The following is a 22,720-nucleotide window of genomic DNA, read 5'->3' on the forward strand; positions in this document are numbered from 1 at the left end:
AATTTGAATGAAATGGGAATTGATTCTCCGGAGCAAAAGTCTAATTTTGAATGTAAATATTCGGAGACGTCAGGAGGAGGAAATATGTGAGACAGGATATGAGATAAATTGTTCAGATGGCAATTCCGAATGGCAAACACAAGAGTAAATGTTGCGCAAAGAGTTCCAGCGCGCGATTTCCGTTTGCCACACATTTAATGGAGTTTTATTTATATATCCAAAAATACTTTATGTATATTTATATACGCTGGGATAATTATGTGAAAATTTCGCGGCAAACAAACAAGAACTCTCTCTCTCTCTCTCCCTCTAATTAGTGGTTGTTTCAATTGATGCTGAAGGAAAAACACACGACAATTTTGCAAATGATTGAAAAATAATTTGACGCCATGTAAATTTGTGGATGAAGGAAAAAATTTAACACACACACAGTCAAATAAAATAATACATTGCACATTGTTTAGATTGGTTAAATTGGGAAAAAGCAATTAAATTCCACCAATAGTATTTTTATAATCAACACGAAACATGATCAAATATTCGCGCGCGCATTTTCCAATATGTATTCAAGGTTTGTAGCAAGAGAAAAAAAGCATCATTAAATTAGTCTAGATTATCATTCTAAATGTTGACAATGAGATTATACGTGGGAGTAATTTGTATGCAGACCACGATTCATTGAATAACACCATTTCTATTATGTAGCTCTCCTACATAAACCTATTTTACATATTTCTCCCGACTGCGAAGGGGATGAAAGACAAGCCAAACTCACCTTGCTGCTTCTCCTGAGGGATAAATTCTTCGTGTTTCTGGTCGCAGTTATTTTCCTGTATGTGAATTTGGTAATCGGAGCGCTTACGCATTGAGGACATCGATTGGAGGAGCGAGTGGCCTCTGGGGGGCACTTCTGGGGGCGCCGGCTCAGGTGGGGGCTCGTCATTGCGAGCGTCTGCGGGGGTGGAAAAAAAAGAGAGAATAAGAAAAAAACTCCAGCTCTGCGTGTTTACTCAACAGCAAGTCCTTAAAGTGCATTAAACTTCACTCTTCGTGCTTGATCTTGTTTAAAATTTAAAATTAAAAGCACAACATTATAGCAACGATGTGTCTGGAATATATTAAACTCCACTCTGTTTCCCCGCGCACTCTTTCCCGCCTTTCCCGCCTCCCAAGAGCTCAATGTATTGAAGATATTGCAGAAGATTTCACGCCATCTTAGCGTGCATAATTTACCAATGTCTGAAGGACTGAGTCGAATTTTTCACCAGATTCCCTCCAAAGTGGTAGTTTTTCATGCTAAAATGCCTTCTCCAAATTTGGTTTTGCCTTGAAACAATTCATCGTTTCAGTGACACGTGAATTGTGGGCTAAAATTGAACTCACCCTTAAATAGACTCTTCAACTTATATTTGATTTATTCCACCACGAAAAACCCTTTTATTAGCACTCGCAGAAAGATCTCAAAGAGATTCCCTTCGAGCCCAGCAAAAACAAATGAACCTTTGCGGTGCTTTTCCATGTACAAAAGAAGTTCGACGCAAAAGGGTGAACAATTCATGTAACTCATCACGCAACCCCCGAAATAACTATGAATATTTTCTAAAACAAGAGTGTATTTTTGGCGTCTCAACAGTGACCAACTCGACCACAACTGTCGAAAATAGTTTGGGATGGAATTTCCAGTGGCGTGACCGCAAAGTGTAAGTCACTTGCCTCTTTCTGCGCTGTCCAAGGGGGAGATAATGTGCCTAAAACTATTTTACATGACTTCGTGACACTTCCGAGTGCTTTTAAAGGCTTTTTCTCACTCACAATCTGGGTTATTCTGTCTGTATTTTGGTAGTTTTGTCTTCGAAAAATTATTAGAAAATTTCTTATCAAATGTGAGGTTATGAATCCGTCTTAAAAATTCTTTTTGGACCAATTTGACCCCTTTGAAGCCCACAAAATGAGTAAATACAGCGAATTTATCAATGTTTCTACGTGATAATTAGGTTAAATTTTGCACTTTTGAGCATAAAATGAAATTTTTGAGGTTATGATCAACTTTAAGCTCGTTTTTACTACTTTAGTTCAACCAATCTATTGTCTCTTAAGCAGAAATGCTCAAATTTGCCAAGAAAATAAGAAATATTCCTACGTTAAATATAAATTTGATAATCTTGAGGCTTATTTAGTCAATCACATAACCTAGAAAAGCAGTAAAAATGCTTTTACACCAGAATATCCACCCCTTGGCGCGGCCAAAGCCGAATGGCATCCATTAAAGTTCCGCGCGCGGAAGTGCCTTGCAAGAGGGCAATTTTTTACAACCCTCCGCAGCGACTCTCCTTAATAAATATGCAATAATATAAATTTAAATTCGTGGTGAAATTTCTCATCATCACATCGACAGAGCGGGATAGCCGAGCAACCCTTCCGTCCGCGGCGTCATCGCAATAGATTATGCGGGAAGGGTTGCAAATTAATTAAATTTAAAATATTATTTATGGAGATTTCTCATCGCAGAGGCGCACTTGGGCTAAAAATACCAGCGCTAGAGGAGAAAAATAATTAATTCAAATATGAGGAGCTGTTTACTGAGCGGGGGTGACTTTTTTTTTTGCTAATGAAGGAGAGAGAGAAGGAGCTTCTCGAATTCTACGCTCTGTTTACACGTCCTTGTGGTCAAATGTAAGTTTCGTGTGTGCGTTGAGCCTCGACTGAGGTTGGGAAAATAATCGTATTCCCACTAATTGCACCCACCGAAGCAATTTCCCACCTTCTCACCCGGCGAGAGAGAGCAAATAGATTGAATTTCCATCGAAGGCGAGGCTTAATAAATACCCCACAATTATTTTCTTCACTAATTTACACCCTGCGTGGGTGAAGCTGCACTCTATCGAAATTCGATCTCGACAACCCAATATTGTTGTGCCGAACCACACAAGGAAGCGACTTTTCGCCCTAATGTTTCCAACACTGACGGTGATGTTTTGGGAAAACAAGGCTTTATTCAAGGATTTCAGCTCTCGTTCCAACTTTCAGTTCATATCATTCTTAATAAGCTGTCAAAAATATAAATTTGCAGAGAGTCGTTGCAAGATTATAATTCATAACAGTTACGAAAGTGCAAGAGTTGAAATATTTCACAAGTTAACGACAAGAAGAGCCGGAAAATTCACGTGAAAATCAAGAAAATAGACAATAATGATGTTTTTATGTAATTAATCACGTATTTATTGGATTTTTCTGATCATTTGTGCACATTTCAAGGCACCAAATTGAGGTTATGTGTTTCCGGACGTCCTTCGACTCGTCCCAAGGAAAATAATTAATTTCAAAAGTGCAGCTGTGCTGAAATGTCAATACAAAGATATCTTCCTGGGCATTTTGATCAGCAGAATCCTTCAAGAATCCCATCGGAAACACGCCCAATGTCAAGGACTGACGCTGAAATTCACTATTTTGCTCTGTTTAACTCATTCTTCGCGTTGAAAACATCCCTCGATCGCCGAAAACTCCTGAAAATGCGCTTCACTTCCACTGAAGAATATTTCCTTGTTTCCACGTGGAGAAAAATGGCCAGGAAGTTGGAATATTCTGCCCTAAAAACACCCTCAAAAGGGAAATTTTGCCAGTTTGAAATTGCAACGCTTTCTCAATCGCTAATATAAGCTATGAAAAGCGTAACGCTGCAACACCAGATTAGTATTTTATACGGACTGAAATACAAAATCATCAGTAAAGTTGCAACGACGCGTTCGTCTCATTTCTCACCTCAATTCAACACGCGCGCGTTTCTTAATGGACAAACCCTAAAACATGGAAAAAAAAGGGAAATTCGATTTGGTTTGTTTTTGTTTGCCACTGTTCTGGGGTTTTCAAAACAACACCAACACGGAATTTCCAATCAAAATTCAAATGAGAACTTGCATGTCTCTATCGAAGAGCATCGACGAGGGTTATTTTGAGAGGCGCTGCAACTGATATTCTGCAAATTAGTTGAAGTAATGAAGGCAGCTCGAACTAGTTTGCAATTAGTGGATAATAATGCCACGCTTCGGTGCATCTCCCGAAACATGGGGAAATTGAATGCATTTTCAATTCCCTCCCCCAATGAGATTTGTCACAGAAAATATTGCGCCGGGAATAATTTGATGCAGTCGCGAAATTCGATCGGGACTTTGGCGGACGATCCTGCGAGGGAAATAATTATTGATGAATAGGATTGGGAATTGGGTCTGATAGGACGGATTTAAAATTGCTTGTTGACGCTGAGGGTAAATTGAGATTTTTCTCTCTCTCTCTCTCGTCCAACTCATTTCATTATTCCATGCTCCCTCGGCAGTCACAATTTCGATGTTTGAACGTTACATAACTCCGGCGACACCGGCGTGTGTGTGTGTGTGTGCATTTCCGAAGCTATTTGATGATTTATTATTCACAAAATCGACTCTCTCGCTCCCACTCACGTGCCATTTCGGCTGCGAGCGACTTCTAAATATTAGATGATTGTGGGTGCATGTTTGAATTTTCTGCTCCGCATACAATATTCATTCATCCCCCAAAATGTATCCAATTCTATCAATCACATCCTCCAGGAAGGCGGCCTCTTCGCCGGAATAGGCAAATTCCAGCGCGCGGAAACGCGGAAATGCCACCGTGTCGCAGTGAAAAATGCCCGCGGTGACTGCTGACGTCATGATATTTTATTGAGTGATTCGCACTAACCAAGGGGGAGATAATGCAGCTCAACACGTCCACAAATTCCGTGGGAGAATCACAGACACTTCCAGTACTTAAAATCTACCGTTAAAATGTATGAAATAGATTTTTTCCAACCGCTTAAAGCATCATAACCTCAAATTTAGGAGTCTTTAACCTAAAAAGACGCCATTTTTTGCTTGCTTGACTCTGCAAACTTACAGAACAAACTGTGTTTAAGAAATTATTTAAGTTTCCAGTGGATATTTGGATGTGATTCAATTTTTAATCGCTTTTTTAGATGCTTTTTGGAACATAACCTAGAAATTATCTTGAGATATCGAAAAGAATCCTTTTAAAGGCAAAACTAATCGACAATAAGCTGAAATTTGCCATTTTAGACTAGATAAATCAATCAAACTGGATTTAAAACAGCCATTTTTGTATTCTGAAGCAATATTTTTGAGGTTATGTTGAATTTTAGCGTAAATAACACAGTTTAACATTGAAAGCTTGTAATTTTCTTTTTTTAATGCAGAAATGGGTGATTTCTTTTTGAACAATTCTTTTTCTTGAAATTCCAAGTACTTCGACTGAACTGTACACCACTTCTGACCGTTATATCTCCCCCTTGGCACTAGAAATGCAGCAACAGTGACTCCACATTGCTGTAATAATTTCGACCACAAGTTTGGCGCGACCAATATTTGGCAATTACTGTCAAATTTAGAGAAAATCTCACGGCAATGAGTGAAGTCAAAATCGCGCATTCTTCAATTCCAAACCCCTTTTTCTCACCCTTTTCTCGCAGCGGCGAAAAAAAAACGGCTCTATAGCGCAAAACTAATGCGTGACAGAGTGGAGGGCTTTTTAATTGACTTTTCCTCCAATTACTAGTTCCATGACACATCCATTAAGCCCAATGCTGCGTGCTAATGGGCGTGAATTGGAGGATATGGCGAAGGGAGGAAATAAATTTACCCAGATCCTCGGTGATGTGCTGCTTGGAATTGGTCGATTTCATTACACTTTCCGGGATGTCTCGCTCCTGTTGCGCTGATCGCTCATTGTGGTTGCTCACGGAGGACGTGGCGCTGCTGGACGACGTCATCCCACGGCTGCTCCTGATGGCGCCTCCCGGCAGCAGGATCGCCTTGGAGGAGTTGGAGAAGAGCAGCTCCCCTGGAAATGACGAAATCCCATCAGCAATTGCGCAATTTCACCCCCAAAAACAATGATGAAAGCTTCTCTCAATTTGCCATTCACGTCACAACAATTTAATACAAATTAGTCCTTGAAATACTATTTCGCTACTAAATTCTCACGGAATCATTCTATTCAGAATAATTTTTATAAAACAAATAATCCAATAAAGTTCAAAAAAAGCTCTTATACAAGGAAAAAAACAACCAATTGATTTTTGAGGAATCCTTAAGGCCTCAATCAATTATTTAAAGATTTATTTTTACTTTGAAAATATTCAGAGGGTCAAAATTTGAATAAATTTGACTAAAAAATAATTAATTCCAAGTAAAATTCCAAAACAATCAAAAATTAAATATTTTCTGAATATTTAAATAAATTTTTAATTTAAATAGAAAAAAAAGTCTCAAAGTTTTCTACAAACTAGATTCGCAATCCTAAAAATAGGATCAAAAGGCCAGATCATTGACCACAGGGCGAAATTTGCCTTATACAGAAATAGAATCGGAACATTTACATGCCTTTATAGTTAAAATGAAATGCATTTAAATCAAATAATTCAAAGAATAATAAAATATTTAAATATTTTTGACTTCAACACGATTGACTTCAAAATTTCCTCCGAACATCCTCCCCTCGGCCAGAAAAGGACTCACCGTTGCTCCTGAGGCGCTCGTGTGGCGTGGCGTAGTGTTTTCGGCGCGAATTTGTCGCCTCGTGGGGAAAGGGGGACGCTTGGCGCAGTTGCAGGGGAGATTGACGATTGGCAGTGTTGGGAGAATTAATTACATCGTCTGTATCACAGTCATAAGGTCGTCCAGATTCAGGCAAAAGTTCTGCAAAGACATGAACTTTTATTATTTTTTGCATTCAACAACTTCTACTCGAGCATCTTTATGCGAATGTTGGAGCATTTTTATAAGAATCTTAACCTCTCGTTTGCCGAATTCACTGAACTCAGTCTGAATTTTTATTCCATTTTGCACAAGTCTGGGCAAATGTTGCGGAGAATAATGCCTTCTTGTGAAATAAGAATATAATTATTATTCTTGGGTGTATAAAGTCAATGGTTTAAGATCGTGCAAACTAATATTTTGTCTCTAAACTGGGGAAATGGAAACGAAGAAGTCGCTTAATCTGTTCAGAAGCACAAAATGTTCGCTCAACGGGCGAAATCACCTTGTTTATCAGAATTTATGTCGCTCTGCCAGTGATGACCTTTCTCTGGACTTTTTTTTTAATTCAATCACAACTTTCTTCCTTTCCTCGCAATTCGCCAAAAAAACACAACGACAATTGCGAGATCTTGCTGTGTCGTCGGGAATTGTGTAAAATCTCCCTTTTCTGCGCCAAATTTGTTCTTATTTATACTCCTAAATTCCTGGAAATAATGCAAAAATGTATTTCTCCACGCCGTGAAGACGCAATGTGGCTGTTTCTATAGATTATAGCGCGGCATAAACGTGCGACGATTACCAAATTAACACATTTAGAATTCATTTCGGATGGAATTGGGCGCCTTTTTGTGTTTTCCGAACATTTATTAAAATGGAGAGAAATGGAGAGGAGAGAAAATGTGTCCAATTCTTGTCTCCCACACGTTTTTAATTCGCCAACATTTAACTCACTGTCACGCCGTGGCATAAAATATACGTAATTCTATATAAAGAATTCCACCCCAGCCGAGTGCGAGTGGAAAACAGGAATTCCGAGCTTTCCGGAGGGTGGCAACAGACACTGTCTTCCTCCTTCACATGCTGATGTAATTGGAAAAGTTGAGCGCAAGACGTTGAGAGCCGGAGAGGAGAGATGTTCCTATGATAGCATTCGAAGTAATTTGATGGCTTCGGTCAGTTGTGCGGCTTTTTGGGGGCGAAATGCTTAAGCGAATGAGAGGCGAATTGGTAATTAATAAGCGCACAATGTGCATATAATTAAATAAACAAACGCATAAATTTGTGAAATAGCCGAAATAGCCAACACTTAATTTGATAAAACAATGAAACACTCAAATGTTCATATAGTTTATGCCACACTATAAACGTTTCAATTAAATTTAATATTCGCACAGTGATGAGATTTAATTGTACTGCTCGACTAGAGCAATTTCTGCTCATGCCTCGGCCACACAGCAAACATCAATCCAATAGTGCGCTTCAAAAAGATTCAATTACAGATATTTGATGAAAACTGCAGGCTTCACCGACTCCATCATATATGAATTCATTTCCATTTGCACAACTTTTCAACACAATCCACAAAGCAAAACATTTGATCAACAGACAATTTCGTCACATCATCCAAAGGGGATGTTCCCAAGGGGGAGATAATACAGTCAGAAGTGGTGTACAGCTAAGCAGAAGTACTTAAGAAGTGGAAGGAATTTCAAAGAAAATACAAAGAATGTTTTCCAAATTCTTTGTATTCTCTTTGAAATTCCTACGCAGAATCAAGCATAAAAATGTCTTTTTTAGGTTATGTGGTGAATAACAGACAGATTTAGTGAATAATTTGAATTTTAGCACATCAATTGTTATGCTAAAGTCGAAAAGATTGCTAATCATTGGCAGAATTAAGCATTTTTTAGGACATTTGATGCCAAAAAACACTGCAAATTAAACATAACCTCAAAAATAGAAAAATGTTCATTTTTAAAACTTTCTGGACCGTTTTGAGTTCATTGATAAATCATAATCAGGTCATTTTGTCATCTAGAAAGCTTCTAAACAGAGTTTTTGAAGATTTCTTCGTGATATTTTGAGGTTATGTTCGGAAAAGATTCTCAAAAAACTAGTTTAAAGTGAATTCGTACATAAATATCGGATAGAAACTTAATCCAACATAATCTTTTCCTTGAATTGGACTCCTTTCATACCAAGAAATACCTCTAATTGTGCTAAGATCGTACATAACCTCAAAAATTGTCATTTAGAAAACTTTATAGACAATTTTGACTCTGATTCACCAATTCTAAGTTTATTTTTCAAATTATAACAGAGAATATTGTGATCTAGAAAGGTTCCAAATGGAATTTTTGACGATCTTTTAGTGATATTTTGAGGTTATGGTCGGAAAAGGTACTCAAAAAGAGGTTTTAAGTCGATTTTTTCCAGAAATATCGGACAGAAACTTATGATAATCATTATAATTTGAGAATTAATGTGGAAACAGTCTAGAAACTTTGAGTTCTAGAAGTGTCAGGCAAATTTGGAAGATTTCTGGCATATTATCTCCCCCTTGGGCATGACAAAGCCTTTTGTTTTTGTTTTCCGATTGATTCGACTGAGCTTTTGCGCTTTGTTGGGCTTCTGAAGTCGGTGAGAAAGGAATCAAAGAGTTAAGAGCTTTGAAAATACATAGTTCGAAAGCAGTTTGAGAGGAAGAAAACTTCCATTTCGCTTTTTCATAACTTCTCATCGCATGGCTTCAATGCCTTCTTTCGCAAATACTCCACTTTTGCACAAAATTGCTCTCGTGCTTCTTCGCTGGCGCTCGCGCTTCATGGAAATTCTTGAAATACAATTAAGGATGAGAGATATTTTCAGAGGGTCTCTCGGGTATACAAGTCAAGATTGAATATGAAAGTTTAATCAGGTAATTTCATAGGGGTTAGTCTTGTCGGCGCTGGAAGCTGTGCGGGTTGCTGAAGCGTTCTGCGCAGTCCGGACTCGCCCTCCTTGGCTGGGGATGACGAGGTCGCGGCCTTAATGCCGCAAATTCCACAGCACACAAGACAGTCTCGGCATTCCGTGGTGCAATTGACGATATGCATTCTGGACTGGAGTGAAGAGACGGTTGCCGCCACGATAATTGAACACAAATAATCACAAAATGTGCTTCAAATGATGGGCAAATACAAGACTTCCTCTTATTGACTGATGGTTGAGGCAAATTTGTTCCAGGTATTTGCGAAATGATTCTTTTTAGCAAAAACTCTCTCAATTAGACTGTGAAAATGTGAAGAAAAATGGGAAGGAATTCAACTCTAAAACGTACGCATGATCAATTTTGAGGGCAACATAAACAAGCTCCATGCAAATCCCAACAATCACCATATTCTAAAGTTAATCGCCCTTTACATATACTGCAAATATTGCTGAAGATTAAACGATTATCACACATTAAACAGGGTGTTTTGCATGATTACTATTTTGCCCATAAATTTGCGTCAAGAAAGGGTGGCTGAAGAAAATGGGGTGCTGTATTGCTCCCTTGCCCGAGAAGTTTGCGTACATTGCCATGGCTAATCGAGTGCGAATGGGGAGCTTTTGAATAAAGCTCCAATTGCCCATCGGATGATCACAGCGGAAATTTCTGGGATGCATAAAATCTCCACTAAAGACTACAATTTGAAGCATGCGACATGTCATTTATGCGGAAAATAATTCCACCAACCTCTGCCATCCCAAATATGTGTGTGTCTGTGTGTTTGTTGTATTCAAAAAGCCAGAGACTTTTGTCAAAATTCGCTCTCTTTCTCTTTCACTCGCCGGAAGAGGAATTCTCTCAAACCACCCCGCATTTCTACGCCCCCGCAGATGGAAAAATCGCAGGGAAAATGAGAGAGAGAGAGAGAGAGAGTGGAATTTCAATGGGCTTATGCAGATTATGTTTCTAAATGCTTAACAATTTTTCAGACAAAACTTTCCCTCCGGCACTCCAACAACAATTCGACCATGGCATTCGCAACATCTCAATTCGGTGTTTGCCAAGAAAGTCTCTCTCTCGAGTAAGAATCTCCCCTCATTGGATTTCTATTCCCGTGATTTGTGCCCATGCAAGAGGGAGAGAATGAGTGAGCCTTATGTGAGGCCGTTTTGGGGGTGGATTCCCCGAGATTCCTTCTTCGCCCTCGTGGAATGGCAAACTAACATCCCCACCATCAGTGCTGGCCCCCCGAAGCAGTGAGGCAAAACTTTCCCTGCCATTCATTTTACATTTTATTTCCCATTTTTCGCCTGGTTTACCAGAAAGTTATGAATATTCCCCGTATCATTTGTCAATTGTCAGTGAAAATACGGAAATGATAAATTATTCCCGGAGAGCGAATTGCGTAGGAAATGTTGCCCAGCAAATGCGGCAGAACAAGATACAAAGTATGAGCCAGCATTGTATATAACTATCCTCACCATCTCATTAATTCGCCCCGATATTTTTATTTTATCTTTTAGCGCAAAATTTGCATGATAAATGCAAATGCATATCTGCAATATATAGATATAAAATATTATAAATTTGACCACTAAATTCCAACAATTTTTACTCCTTCTCTCTCTCTGTGTTTGTATTTTCCGAGAAATATTCTCCATTGCGAATTAATTCAGTGTTTTTATTGATTTTCCAGACGACACAATGTGGCTCTTTAATGATGTGGAAAACATCAAAAAGACACTCAACCCAATTTATTATCATCTTTAAAATATTCAGGACATTTACCGAGTGATGAATAATAAGTAATGAATATTCGCATATATTCTGACTTTCGTCCTGAGCCGAAAATTTCGGTTTTGGCCTCATGTTTTCCCAGGTTTGGGGGAAAAGTCTCGAATCTGGACGTTGGCCTTCAAGTGTGACCATTTAACTAAATCAATTGTTTGTTTACGAATTGTCAGTGTCTACAGAGAAGGTTAAAGTCCTGCTAATTTATTCCTCTGTATCCTCAAAAGGAAGACATTTTATAGCTCTCGTCAAGGGGGGAGATAATACAGTCAGAAGTGATGTACAGATCAACTTGTTTGAAAAATTACAATATTCCTATCCTGAGTGCTTTTTTTTACCACCAAATCATCGCGATTATTTACAAAAATCATCACAATACTCTTTTTCTAGGTTATGTAACAAATCAAGGACGGATTTAGCGAATAAATCGCATTTTAGCACAACAATTCTTGTACTCAAATCCGAAAAATCGACCGTTTTTGGCATAATTAAGCATTTTTGTGCAATAAAGTTCGCTTTTCTGAAGTTTTGATGCCAAGAAACACTGAAAATCGTGCAAATATTCATAATTAAGCATTTTTGTGCAATAAAGTTCGCTTTTCTGAAGTTTTGATGCCAAGAAACGTTGAAAATCGTGCAAATATTGAACATAACCTCAAAAATATTGATTTGTACTCTGAAAATTGTTCTTTTGGATGATTTTCTGATCTGAAAGCTTTCAAAATAGAGTCTTTCAGATCTCTTAGTGATAATTTTGAGGTTGTTGCAAATTTTTGAAGGGTTTAGAAACATTATCTTCCCCTTGACTTTCGCAAAAGTATCAAATTATAAGGTGAAATATTCATTTGTGAAACCAAAAACGAAGAACAGACAGACAAATCAGTTGAAGGGATCTCAAGAATCATTTAAACTTTAGGCGAGACTTTCCAGAGCACTAATTATCTACCCAGATACACGAGGATATTCGGCAGGAGGGAAAGAAAGTCCCAAGAGACTGGAGATTGAGGGGGGGGTGAGAGGCAAGGGTAGGTGTGCGAAGTATTGTTCTCGGGATTCGTATTTTGATTAATTAATAATAGCATCCGTATAATTTGAAATAAGGTTGACTCGTCGGAATCAGGGCCCGAATAGATGGATGATGGCACATAAAATGTATACGGAGTGAAACGGGAGAAGTTTGCAATTGAGCGCCGAAGAGTTTTACTCCGGAGTTACAATTAATGATGGGAAGGTGCCAATTAAAAATGAGCAAACAAATTCGACTATATAGTCGGTGAAGGAGTTCGATTTTGGGGCGAAAGTGGGAGAGAGAGTTGTGATGTTTTGCGAGGCGAATTAATTTGTGTGCATCCATTTTGGCGGGGTGAGACTTGACTAAAATTTAATTAAAAATCATTTAGCGTTTTATCTATTTTATATGAGTCGGTGTCGATGGCGAGAAGTGTGGCAAAAGGAGGCTGCCATTGTGGTCGGGCGGTGCCATAAAAGCAAACAGTACCACAAAGAACCATAAAATGAAGTAACACTATACACACAGACTGCAATATCCACAAGGCTTAAAATCACATAACAATAAATTTCAATTTAGAAACTCGCCCCGCGGATCTATGCACAGAGCGAGACTGTGCTAACCCACCAGGCCGCCGACCAACCGCCCCAGCGACCAGTAACAGGAAAGTTTAATTGCTCCTCCGCACAATCCCACATCACACTTGGCGCCCACACCCTCGGCCATCACAATTAAGTGTTCGTCTGCATGCCATCGCGCCACCCTCCGCACAAGACATTAAAGAGAGTTGCAACAATAAAGTAAATGGCACTGTATACTTCACAGACAGCACATAAGCGGAGTGTCATATAGGTAGCGCTCTAGGTTCAATTCGCCCATCAAAAGGATCTCCACTGCTTCATTCGCTCAAACTTTTAACCTATTCAGCGAATGATTCGCTCCAAATGTGCTCAACATCGAAGGAATAGCGTTCACGGCTCGATGCAACTCTACTTTCATATCTTATCTTATAAGATAAGATGTCGCACTTTGTCTCATAAAGTGTTGACATATAAAATGGCACAAATACTTTCTGCATTGAAATAGATCTTTTTGATCAGTAAAACAAATAATTTGGTTATTAAATAATTTAGTATTATTCAGTAAAAAAAATTCAATTTGTCAGTTTTCAAATAATAAAGTCTGTCAGTATTTTTACTGTTTGGTCAGTAAAATATTGACTTTGATCAGTAAACCGTCGCATATTTACAATGTAAAAATTGCACATTTGATCAATATTCTTACTGATCAAACTCATTTTTTTACTGAGAGAAGTGTAAAAATACTATTTTTATAGTAATTTTTACTGACTAAACATGATATTTTACTGATCAAAGTGATTTTTTACTGGCAAAACTGCATTCTTTACTAACCAAACTGATGTTAAACTGAGCAATTTACTGCAGCCATATTAAATTGCTATCTCTAAACGATCAAATTTGTATTTTACAAATTTATCAAGTATGAGACAATTTAGGGTTAGAATTCATATCTTATAAAATTCGTAACATTACATAATTCTAGGCTTTCTCTCTAATACTTTAGAAATATCTTGAATTTCTGTATTCTCTTTATTCCAGATTATATTCTAAGAAAACAGTACTTTTTCTTTAATCTTCCTTATCAAGACGTTTTAATCGTCTTTCAACTCTGACTAGCCTTGCGAAAAGTGCAGGCGAAGCTTGCAAAATCACATAATGGATCACTTAAAGGCTCCACTTTTGCCACACAGAGAGTGTTTGCCGGGGTAAATAATTGCTTGGGTGAAGTCATTGAAGAATAATTAAGCTGCAAATTTCAATAATTCATTAATTAAACTTTTATAGTTAATTTTGCATAAAAATCGCTACATTAAGCACTGCGTGGCTGAGTGGAATTTCCTCAAATCCCGCGGCATCTTCACTCGCGGCGAAAGGGTGACTTTCACTATGGATTCTGTGGGCGAAAGTTGCGAAGGGGGCGCTTTTTTTGGCCATCAAGCATTATCAAACCTCTCTTGCTGTTGGAGTTTATTTGGCGCTCGCGGTAATGTACAGAATTCCATTCGCCCCTCGAGCATCTTCGCATTATTCTGCAGTTCCACACACATCGCGCACGTAAATAAGAGTCTAGACTGCCAGACCGAAAGACTGAAACCACTTTAGAAGTTAACCCCCCCGCCTTAAAATGTTCTCGCTACACAAATCTAACCCCAATACGCGATTAATCATGCCATCTGACACATTTACTTCCTCCTCGGCAACCCCATTAAAGGGCGGGCCCGTGGAGATATGGCAAATCTGGGTTAAACTCTCGAGTGTCTCCGAGATAGACCCACGTCTTCGCCTGTACACGGAATAATTTATAAATTACCACGGGCCCATTGAGAGGTCGATATGACGCGTGTAATACAATATTTCGCCATGTTTGGCAAATTTCCTCAATGTCGCGTGTCAATTGGGGTCTGTTTTCGGGGGGTACTAATTAAGGGCTGAAAACTCACTTCGCAATTGCTGAGTTTGTGCTATCAGGGTGGCGAGGAAGTTGCTGTCCACCGTCGGCCCGATGGAGTTCCTGGCCATCCGCTCGTCGTCGTCGCTGCTGCTGTAGCCAGCGCGCTCGTGCGACCACTCCACGGACCTCTGGCGCCTCATCTGGCTGCTGCCGAACGCCAGCCCGCGGTTCCGGCCGATCGTGCCGGAGTGACTGTTGGACATCCTGGCTCACGCTGTATCACGCCGATTTGTCCATCTGCAAAGGCGGAGAGACACTCGTCAGCTTCACTTCATTCAATGTTTTTCCTCAATCTCAAAGTTGAGATTTGAAAAGCCAATTTCTTCGCTTTCTTTTGCTAAGAATTTAGCAAACGTAGCGGTGATCAATCAAAGTACTGATACGCACTTTAATGCATTAATGTCGCATCATATAAAAACCTTTCCATTTCAATAATATACTTCGTGATAACAACACTTAAGTGAATTGTATAAATAACTCCATGCAAATAACCTCAAAATTGAGAGATTTACAGGCTCCGGAAGAAGGACAGTCTATAGAAATTAGTCTTTCTGTGTCCTTGCTAAGTTCTGATCAGAAAAGAGCAATAAATTTAGCTAAATATATTAGCGAAAAACATGAGGAAAATGGCTAAAATTTCAGCTTCAATATCTCAGCTTTTTCAGCTAAAATACGTGCTTTCTTGGCTCATTGGGATTTTTTTTACTTATTGAATTAACCAATAATTTACTCTTTGTTTAATATTTTGAGTCAAACGTGAGGAAAACGCGAATATTTTGACTGTCATAGCTTAAGTTATAAAATTGAATTTCTGTCAATCAAATTTGCCTCTCGAAATCTCTCAATCCGTGAAAGACACTTATTTATCTCTTGCCGTAAACTTCTCAATCAGGATTGCATTCTGCATTTAGAGGTTGAACTCTTTAAGAGCGACTCGAGTGCATTCTCGTCATCATCATTCGAGGAAGAGAGTGAGAGAGAGAAATCCCTTTTCTTCTCCCTTTTTCCTTGCCACTGTGCATGAAAGGATTGCGAACGTGAATTTCCTAAAAGCACATAAATACGGTGTGGAAAATTTTCGCCATGTCACGAAGCGGCTAAATCCGATTCAATGACTGTGACACTTATCTGATGAGAGAGAGTGAGCTCAAGTGGCAAAAAATGCAGGGAGGAAAAGCTTCTATGCGCGCCGTCAAGATTACCACACCTTTTGTAACACAATTAGCAAGAGTGTGTCGCATTCATGAGTCTCATTGAGGACTTTTTGCCACTCTGTCATTACTTCTGGCATTTCTCTCAAGTGGATATTTAATAAAGCTTCTGCCAGAGCATGTGAGCTTGAAAGTTTCACTCAAATTGTCGTTGTTTTGCAAAATACATTTAATGTTTTCGGGGGAGGGGTGGAGAAAATCCTTGTCCATTTTGGCGAAAACACAGAGTGAGAGAGAGAGATTTCAATTTAATTTTGCACCCTCAACAATCTGCACAAAGATTTACCAGATTGATTGACTCAGCAAAAAGTTATCCTCCCAAGAAAGGAGATTCTGAAAGAGATACAAGATTTTCCCCATGTGAAAATTACATATTGGGGTATTTTGTACAAATAAATATCCGCCTATTGGAATCGGTATCACTTTGCATAATCTTATCACACACGTGAAAAACGTGAATTCCATTCAAATGACACCTTTTGTGGCAACACAAGTCCAAGGGATATTCCTTTGCCGGCGCTTGCGGAAAGCAATACCACACATTGCGAGTGTGCTATTTTTGAATTACCTCTGGGATTACCCGAGAGTATATAATGTGCTTTATTTCGATGGCATGCAAATTCTCCAGATAAATCCACAAGTATTTTCTGCGAATGTGACAAAATATAGGGTGAAGCAGAGCTACTGTGGACACACAAATTCACCGCTTGAAAGTGAAAATATGTGTCGACGAGTGAGTCAAAAACTATGAAAAGCCAAAATCGTCATTTTTCAGCAGAGCGAGTTGAAAATTTAGCGTTAATAGAGAGGCGAAATTTGCCAAATTAACTTTGAAATCTTGAAGAAGCCTTCAAATCGACCTTTAAAGTGCAAAAATTGCTCTGTATTTTTTATTTAGTAAATATTTTAGTTGATTTTATTGGTATTTATTGGAATTTTTGACCAAAATATGGCAAAATTAATGGAAAATCTGAAAATATTACTTTCAAAAATCGATTTAATCCAAACAAGTTCTGAAAAATCAATTTCTCATACTTCAAAAAATTTTAAAATACATGAAAAATATTCTAAAGTCTAAAAAACATTTTAGGAAAATTCTGAAAATCTATAATTATTTTCTTAAAAGACGTTTTATGAGTTTGACTGCAATTTTTGAGACATTTTTCTTGGAAAAATTGTACAGCGTAAACAATAAATATTCGACTTTTCATTCGCAAAACATGACAATTTGTTTCCATTTGTGCTTTTTGGATAAATAAGATTTTTTGCTATTGTCTCATAAGATAGAAATCTCAAAATTGTTGTACAGGAAGATCAAATAAAAAGTTTTTCAACAATTTATAAGACGTAAACTTGGATAAATCGCCGATTCACCTGTCGATGTGTAATAACTTTTTGCTCAACTCTGCGGGATAAACATGATAAAAATGTTGGATAGCAAAGTAATGTTGAGCTGCAGAAGAGTCAGTCTTGGGCTTTTGATGTTTTCTAGTCGCGCTATATAGTTTTCTAGCTGGGCTGCTCAGAAATTCAGAAAGTGATTTCGCGGAAATCTTCTAAGTATAGAGGATCTCATGGTGCAGAAGTTTGTGAGTTATTTGACAATATGCCTTGTAGAGGACTTTTTTTTTTCTTGCACACACAGCGGAAAGTTTCCACTAAATATATTTAAAAAGTTATAACGCTGAGCCTCAGAGCTCGAGGGGAGAATTCTTTTGCCTTATTGCTGAGGGAAAATATCGCGGACAAAGTCTATGAGTGATGGCAAGAGGAAATCTTCTTGCATCTCCTCAGAAGACCATTTCCTCGACATCACAATAAGTCGTTCCGGGGTGGGGGTGAATAATGGGTTGAAAGTTAAATGAATAAGAGTGTGTCCTCCGGGCGGATCATCCTCCACAGGATGCATGAATCCACAAGTTAGCGGATACGTGATAAAATGAGGGAAGTGTTGTGTCCACAATATTAGTTCTTGTGCTGCATTGGACGCAGTTTTCGGGGGGGGGTGGAAGGGAAAGTTGACAACAGATGACTCCTGCGTGAGAAGTGCCATAATGAAATTGTTCGTGTCCCCTCTCAGTTTTGCGGATTGTGTCCTGCAAATTGAAATATGTTGGCGTCCCTTTAAGGGGACAACTTTAACGGCGCGCGGCAGCAGAAAGTTTTCCTGCTCCGCAAGCCAAAGAAGAATTCACTGTCGTGTGAATTATGCATGAGGAAGGGAATCCCCCGCACTAATTGATGCACCAGAGCAAAAGAGAATCCTCCACCAGGACACTCCCTCCGACCCGAAAATTCCTCAATTTAGATGCATTATTGTGATAGAGTGAGAACAGCACGTGTGGAAAATCGATTGAAATATCTCTCTCTGTGGTTAATAACTTTGGGGTTGTCTCCGCGCATGACACACTAAAGTTCACTCTTGTGCAGAAAGTGACTGTCAACTGGCGAGATAGATAAAATTATTTTGTACAAATTCACCCAATAAATCACTCACAAGGGCAGTCTCTCATGCATTTCAGAATATGTTGGCTTTTGCCGCGTCGAGAGCTCGATTTTCTCCATCATTTTCTCTCTCACTCTCGGATGACTTTCATGCGCGATGTTTGACTGGCGAGTCCTTTTTTTCCTCCTCCTCCCCAAAAACCCAACCAAGGATCTCCGCTCCTAGTTTGATGCTCAAGAACACACTCATTTGCTCCATCACGAAAAATTCTCATGTGAGCGCGGCGAGAGTGAGTGAATATAGCAATATTCGGGCAGACATTCTACGGATGAATAATTCAGAGTGAATTTGCATATTGTAATTGCATATCACGTTTTTTATGTGTTGATGGTTGTTTGCTCCTCAAAAACCGGCAGAGCCAAAGCGGTGAAATGCGACACAGTGTGAGATTAAAACTCCCGACTTCTCCACCGGAACCACCGAGGGATATTCTGGAGGATTTGCCTAGTGAAGGATTTTTTTGTCTGTGTGTGTGTGTGAAAACTCCGGGCGGGAAATGCCAAAGTGAAAGTTAATACTATTACCTTAATTATTGCATGAACTCTCCTTTTTCCTCCCCACCCTTTCGGGAGAGTCTCATGAAAAATTTCGTCCTGGCGAGAGGATATACACATTCGCTAAAAATGGCTTTTTAATACAATCCTCGCAAGAGGATTTTTGGTAGCTTTCTCGCCAGCACAACTCGCGCCATCTGCAGAAAGTTGCTCACGCGTGGCTGAATCGATATCCTTGCGGCCCAACTAGAAAGGACACTGTGGCGGAGATTTCGCAGAGCGGAAGGAACTGCGCTTAGCTGGGACTCAGTGAGGACTTGCTGTGCCATAAAAATATCCTGTGTTCTAAAATTCGGGAATATTTCTCCAAAATTTACCCGCTCAATTTAAATTTAACGTTTTGTGTATCGGCTTAAAGTACACCGGAAATGATTGATTCTCAAAAAAAAGGGGTTGCTAATGGAGATTTTGAATGCCAAAGCATCTTGCGTCCTTGCTGGAATTTATTTCATGTGTTTTGAAGGTTTTGAAGAAAGATTTGCTCAAGATTTAGAGATTTTTAAAGACGGAAAATATAATCCGAAAATTCACAAAACAGGCAACAAGTTCTTGGAATTCGAATTTGCATCTGGATGTCTCGAGCCAAAAGTGACACTACATCCTCAATATTGATTTATTTAGGGAATATTATTAATAGGAGAAAATGCAACAAAATTATTAAGTTTATTTTAGAGTAATTATTAAATATTTCCGATGAAATGCCAGGTTAATAAATTATTTCCATTGTGACATTTCAGCTATAGTATACCTTTTAATTATTGAGTATATTAATGAGAATTGATGGAATTGATTAAAACATATTCAGATTGTTTATTAAAGTGTTCAATTACTCTACGCCGGAAGCTATTTCATATTGCAATTACCTGAGTAATAGTTTGCTCTATACAAAATGTATAACAGTTCCGATATGCGCAAACACTGTTGAGAAAACTTCGTGTCAATGCAATTTGAATGGATAAAAATAGAAATTTCAAGACAACCCAGTCCAATTTTTGCATTAAACCCTTGTCAAAACTTTGTTTGAAAGCTCTCATTGAACTCTTTAAAGGCTTCCCGTGCTGTTTTAGTGCTTAAACTCCCTTTGATTACACTTCATCAGGAATCTCGCTTTTAATTACATCTCCGCACAGCGAGGATGTAAAATCCTCAGCTCAATGGAGTGTGTGATTTTTTTTTTCACAACTCCAGCGCGAGGGAAATTCCTCCCTTCGATAAGAGTGCTCACTTCCTTGCCGAGCCATAGCTGAAGAGTGAGCGAATGGCAAATAAATCGTCTCAAAGGCGGTGCAAATGAGTGATATTAATTTCTTGATTTCACCTGAAGCATGCTCGAGTGCAAATTATCTCCATTCCATCGCGAGATCCCCGGCTTGTACGAAATTGAGTGCGATGGGGGTGGTTTAGGTGGGCTCAGAGGTGAAATCACTCCCTCTTTAATATCCTCAGTGGCAACTTGAAGATAGTTTTCCAGCATTTATTTATGAACTCATTTCCCACCTGCCACCCAAACCCTCTCTCTCTCTCTCCCCACCCCCGCCCGCTTTCCAGCGGGGGTGGGAAAGTCATGGCAAGCCCAAAACGGAGTGGGTTCAACTCCGTAGACGTGGCCCGAGGGCCTGGAATTGATTTTACATACACAGATGCACGGTCGTGTATTTTCTCTCCTGTGTTGGGAAAAGTATACTCCTTCGCCAGTTCGATAATAAATGGCAATCACGTTTTTCCGTATTTCCTCGGAGACTTTTCTTTCACTTGCGCGCCTCCCTTGAAAGGTTACCAGCACAGGCGACCTTCCCGGCTACAACTCATCGTTCCGCGGTGATACCTTCCGAGGATAATTTGTATTGAATTTAATTTGGAACGCCATGCGAAAAATTTGTCTTCCAAAGCGCGCCAAGCGAAATTACCATTTTCCATCCCTCCGCGCGCGCGATGGAAATTCATCTCGCCTGCCATGGCAAACGTGAGAAAAATTGTTTGTGCGCTCGCGAGAGTGACTCACCGGGGTAATTAATTGGGCTCAGAGGTGCGAATATTAAGGGCAACAGTCTCCCTTTTGTCTGCATAAGATTTGTGCGAAAAATTGCGCAAATTATGCAGAGACATGATGGAATATTTATAAGAAAATATTCCCTTGGAAAAACATCAAACGAAGGGTTGATTTCAAAATTTTTAATCTGATAATTGTATGATTTTTTCAGTCATTTACTGATTAATCAATCAAAACTCCAATATTTGATCATTTTCTCCACATATTGCCGTCAGAGGGCATCAGTTTACGCTTTAAAGGCATGCAGGTGTTCCGATTGTATTTCTGACCGGCAAATTTCCTTCTCTCCTGGCCAGGATCACATCAGGAAGTCATAAAGTGTGAGAATGCGTGAGAAAAGAGAGAAAATTGTGCGAAAAATGCGATATTTTTAGCGTTCTCCACACCAATTTTACTGCCCTCTGGCGGCGATGTGCAGAGAAAATATTCTAATATTTAATAGTTATTGAAATATTTGGAATTTTGCCAAAAATCTTCCATTTTTGTTTTTTTTAGAAAATATTTCTTGGAAATTAATCATGTTTTTGATTATTTTTATTCGCAGTTTTGTTCAAAAATCTGCATCAATATTTCTGCCACAGATCTGCAGAGAGTGTTCAATGGAAAAATGCCGCCAAATAAATGTTCGGCAAAGCTGTTTGCGAAAGCTCATGACAGTGCTTTCAATGTGGGTGAACAATGCGATATTCCGTGCGGTGGGGAAGAAAAATTACAAGGAAATTTACTACAATTGAGCGGTTCGACATCCTCGGCTGCGCCACAAGGGGCGAAGGTGGGGGGCGGAATGGCCCCTTCGGCAAATATGGGCATGTTAGTTGCGGTTTGTGGAGCAGGTGGGTGAAAATTTGCCATATTCCATCCGATAAGCATTCCATTGAGCATTTGCGTGCCGCTGCAGTAATTGGTGGGGAGGCGAAAAAGGGCGCCCCCACACGGGCATTTGAATTAATGATAATCTTTCGGGGGGGGGGGAGGCAAAATCAATTTTCTCCAAGTGGAATTGGGTTTGTGGACTTGTTGCATGCGAGAGTCTTTTCTTGTGCGAAGGGGATGAAATTTGTGCGGTGATGATATTACGGAAAAATATGGTCCTTTTATGCCCTGATCTCACAAACTTTTATCCACACAAACTATCTGGGATTTCGGGGGATGTTTGTGCTTGCTTGCCAAAGTTCAACTTTAACTCTCTCGGTATCAATTTCACCGTCAGTCGCAGCATATAAATTGTCAATAGGAACGTTTAATTAAAACATAGCAATTGAGATGGGAAAGTGATGATGTTGGTTTATTCAAAAGGACTTGCTTGAAAGCTCTCACATTAAATCCTCTATCTCTCACTGTTGAATTTTTCAATGTTCCAATTTTCTTGAAATTCAATTACCACTGAATGGGTGATTTTGCAATACACAAGAACCTGGGGGTGAATTGCTCATGAATTATTCAATGATTGACAAATTTAATTAAAATTTATGTATTCAGTTGCATTTCGCACACATCAATTTGCTCACAGCATTGACACTGATCCTGGGA

The 22,720-nt window shown here is 39.1% G+C and overlaps 1 protein-coding gene across 1 annotated transcript; it reads right to left on the reverse strand.

Moving 5' to 3' along the window:
- Positions 1–721: 721 nt before the first annotated feature.
- On the reverse strand, positions 722–15,072 carry LOC132262532 (uncharacterized). Its single transcript, XM_059761811.1, has 4 exons — positions 14,859–15,072; positions 6,546–6,725; positions 5,668–5,868; positions 722–952 (listed from the first exon to the last, which is right to left on the reverse strand). The coding sequence occupies exons 1-4, from the start codon at positions 15,070–15,072 to the stop codon at positions 726–728; spliced, it is 822 nt and encodes a 273-aa protein (XP_059617794.1). The 3' UTR covers positions 722–725.
- Positions 15,073–22,720: the final 7,648 nt, after the last annotated feature.

The sequence above is a fragment of the Phlebotomus argentipes genome, unplaced genomic scaffold (genome assembly GCF_947086385.1).
Source record: "Phlebotomus argentipes unplaced genomic scaffold, Phlebotomus argentipes genome assembly contig_15, whole genome shotgun sequence".
NCBI lineage: Eukaryota > Metazoa > Arthropoda > Insecta > Diptera > Psychodidae > Phlebotomus > Phlebotomus argentipes.

Excerpts from the sequence above, each read along its gene's own strand:
- LOC132262532 (XM_059761811.1), bottom strand. The coding sequence starts at position 15,072 with ATGTCCAACAGTCACTCCGGCACGATCGGCCGGAACCGCGGGCTGGCG. Across the intron at positions 5,869-6,545 it reads CGAGCGCCTCAGGAGCAACG|GGGAGCTGCTCTTCTCCAAC; the intron begins GTGAGTCCTTTT and ends CGTCATTTCCAG. Across the intron at positions 953-5,667 it reads GCACATCACCGAGGATCTGG|ACGCTCGCAATGACGAGCCC; the intron begins GTAAATTTATTT and ends CCACCCCCGCAG.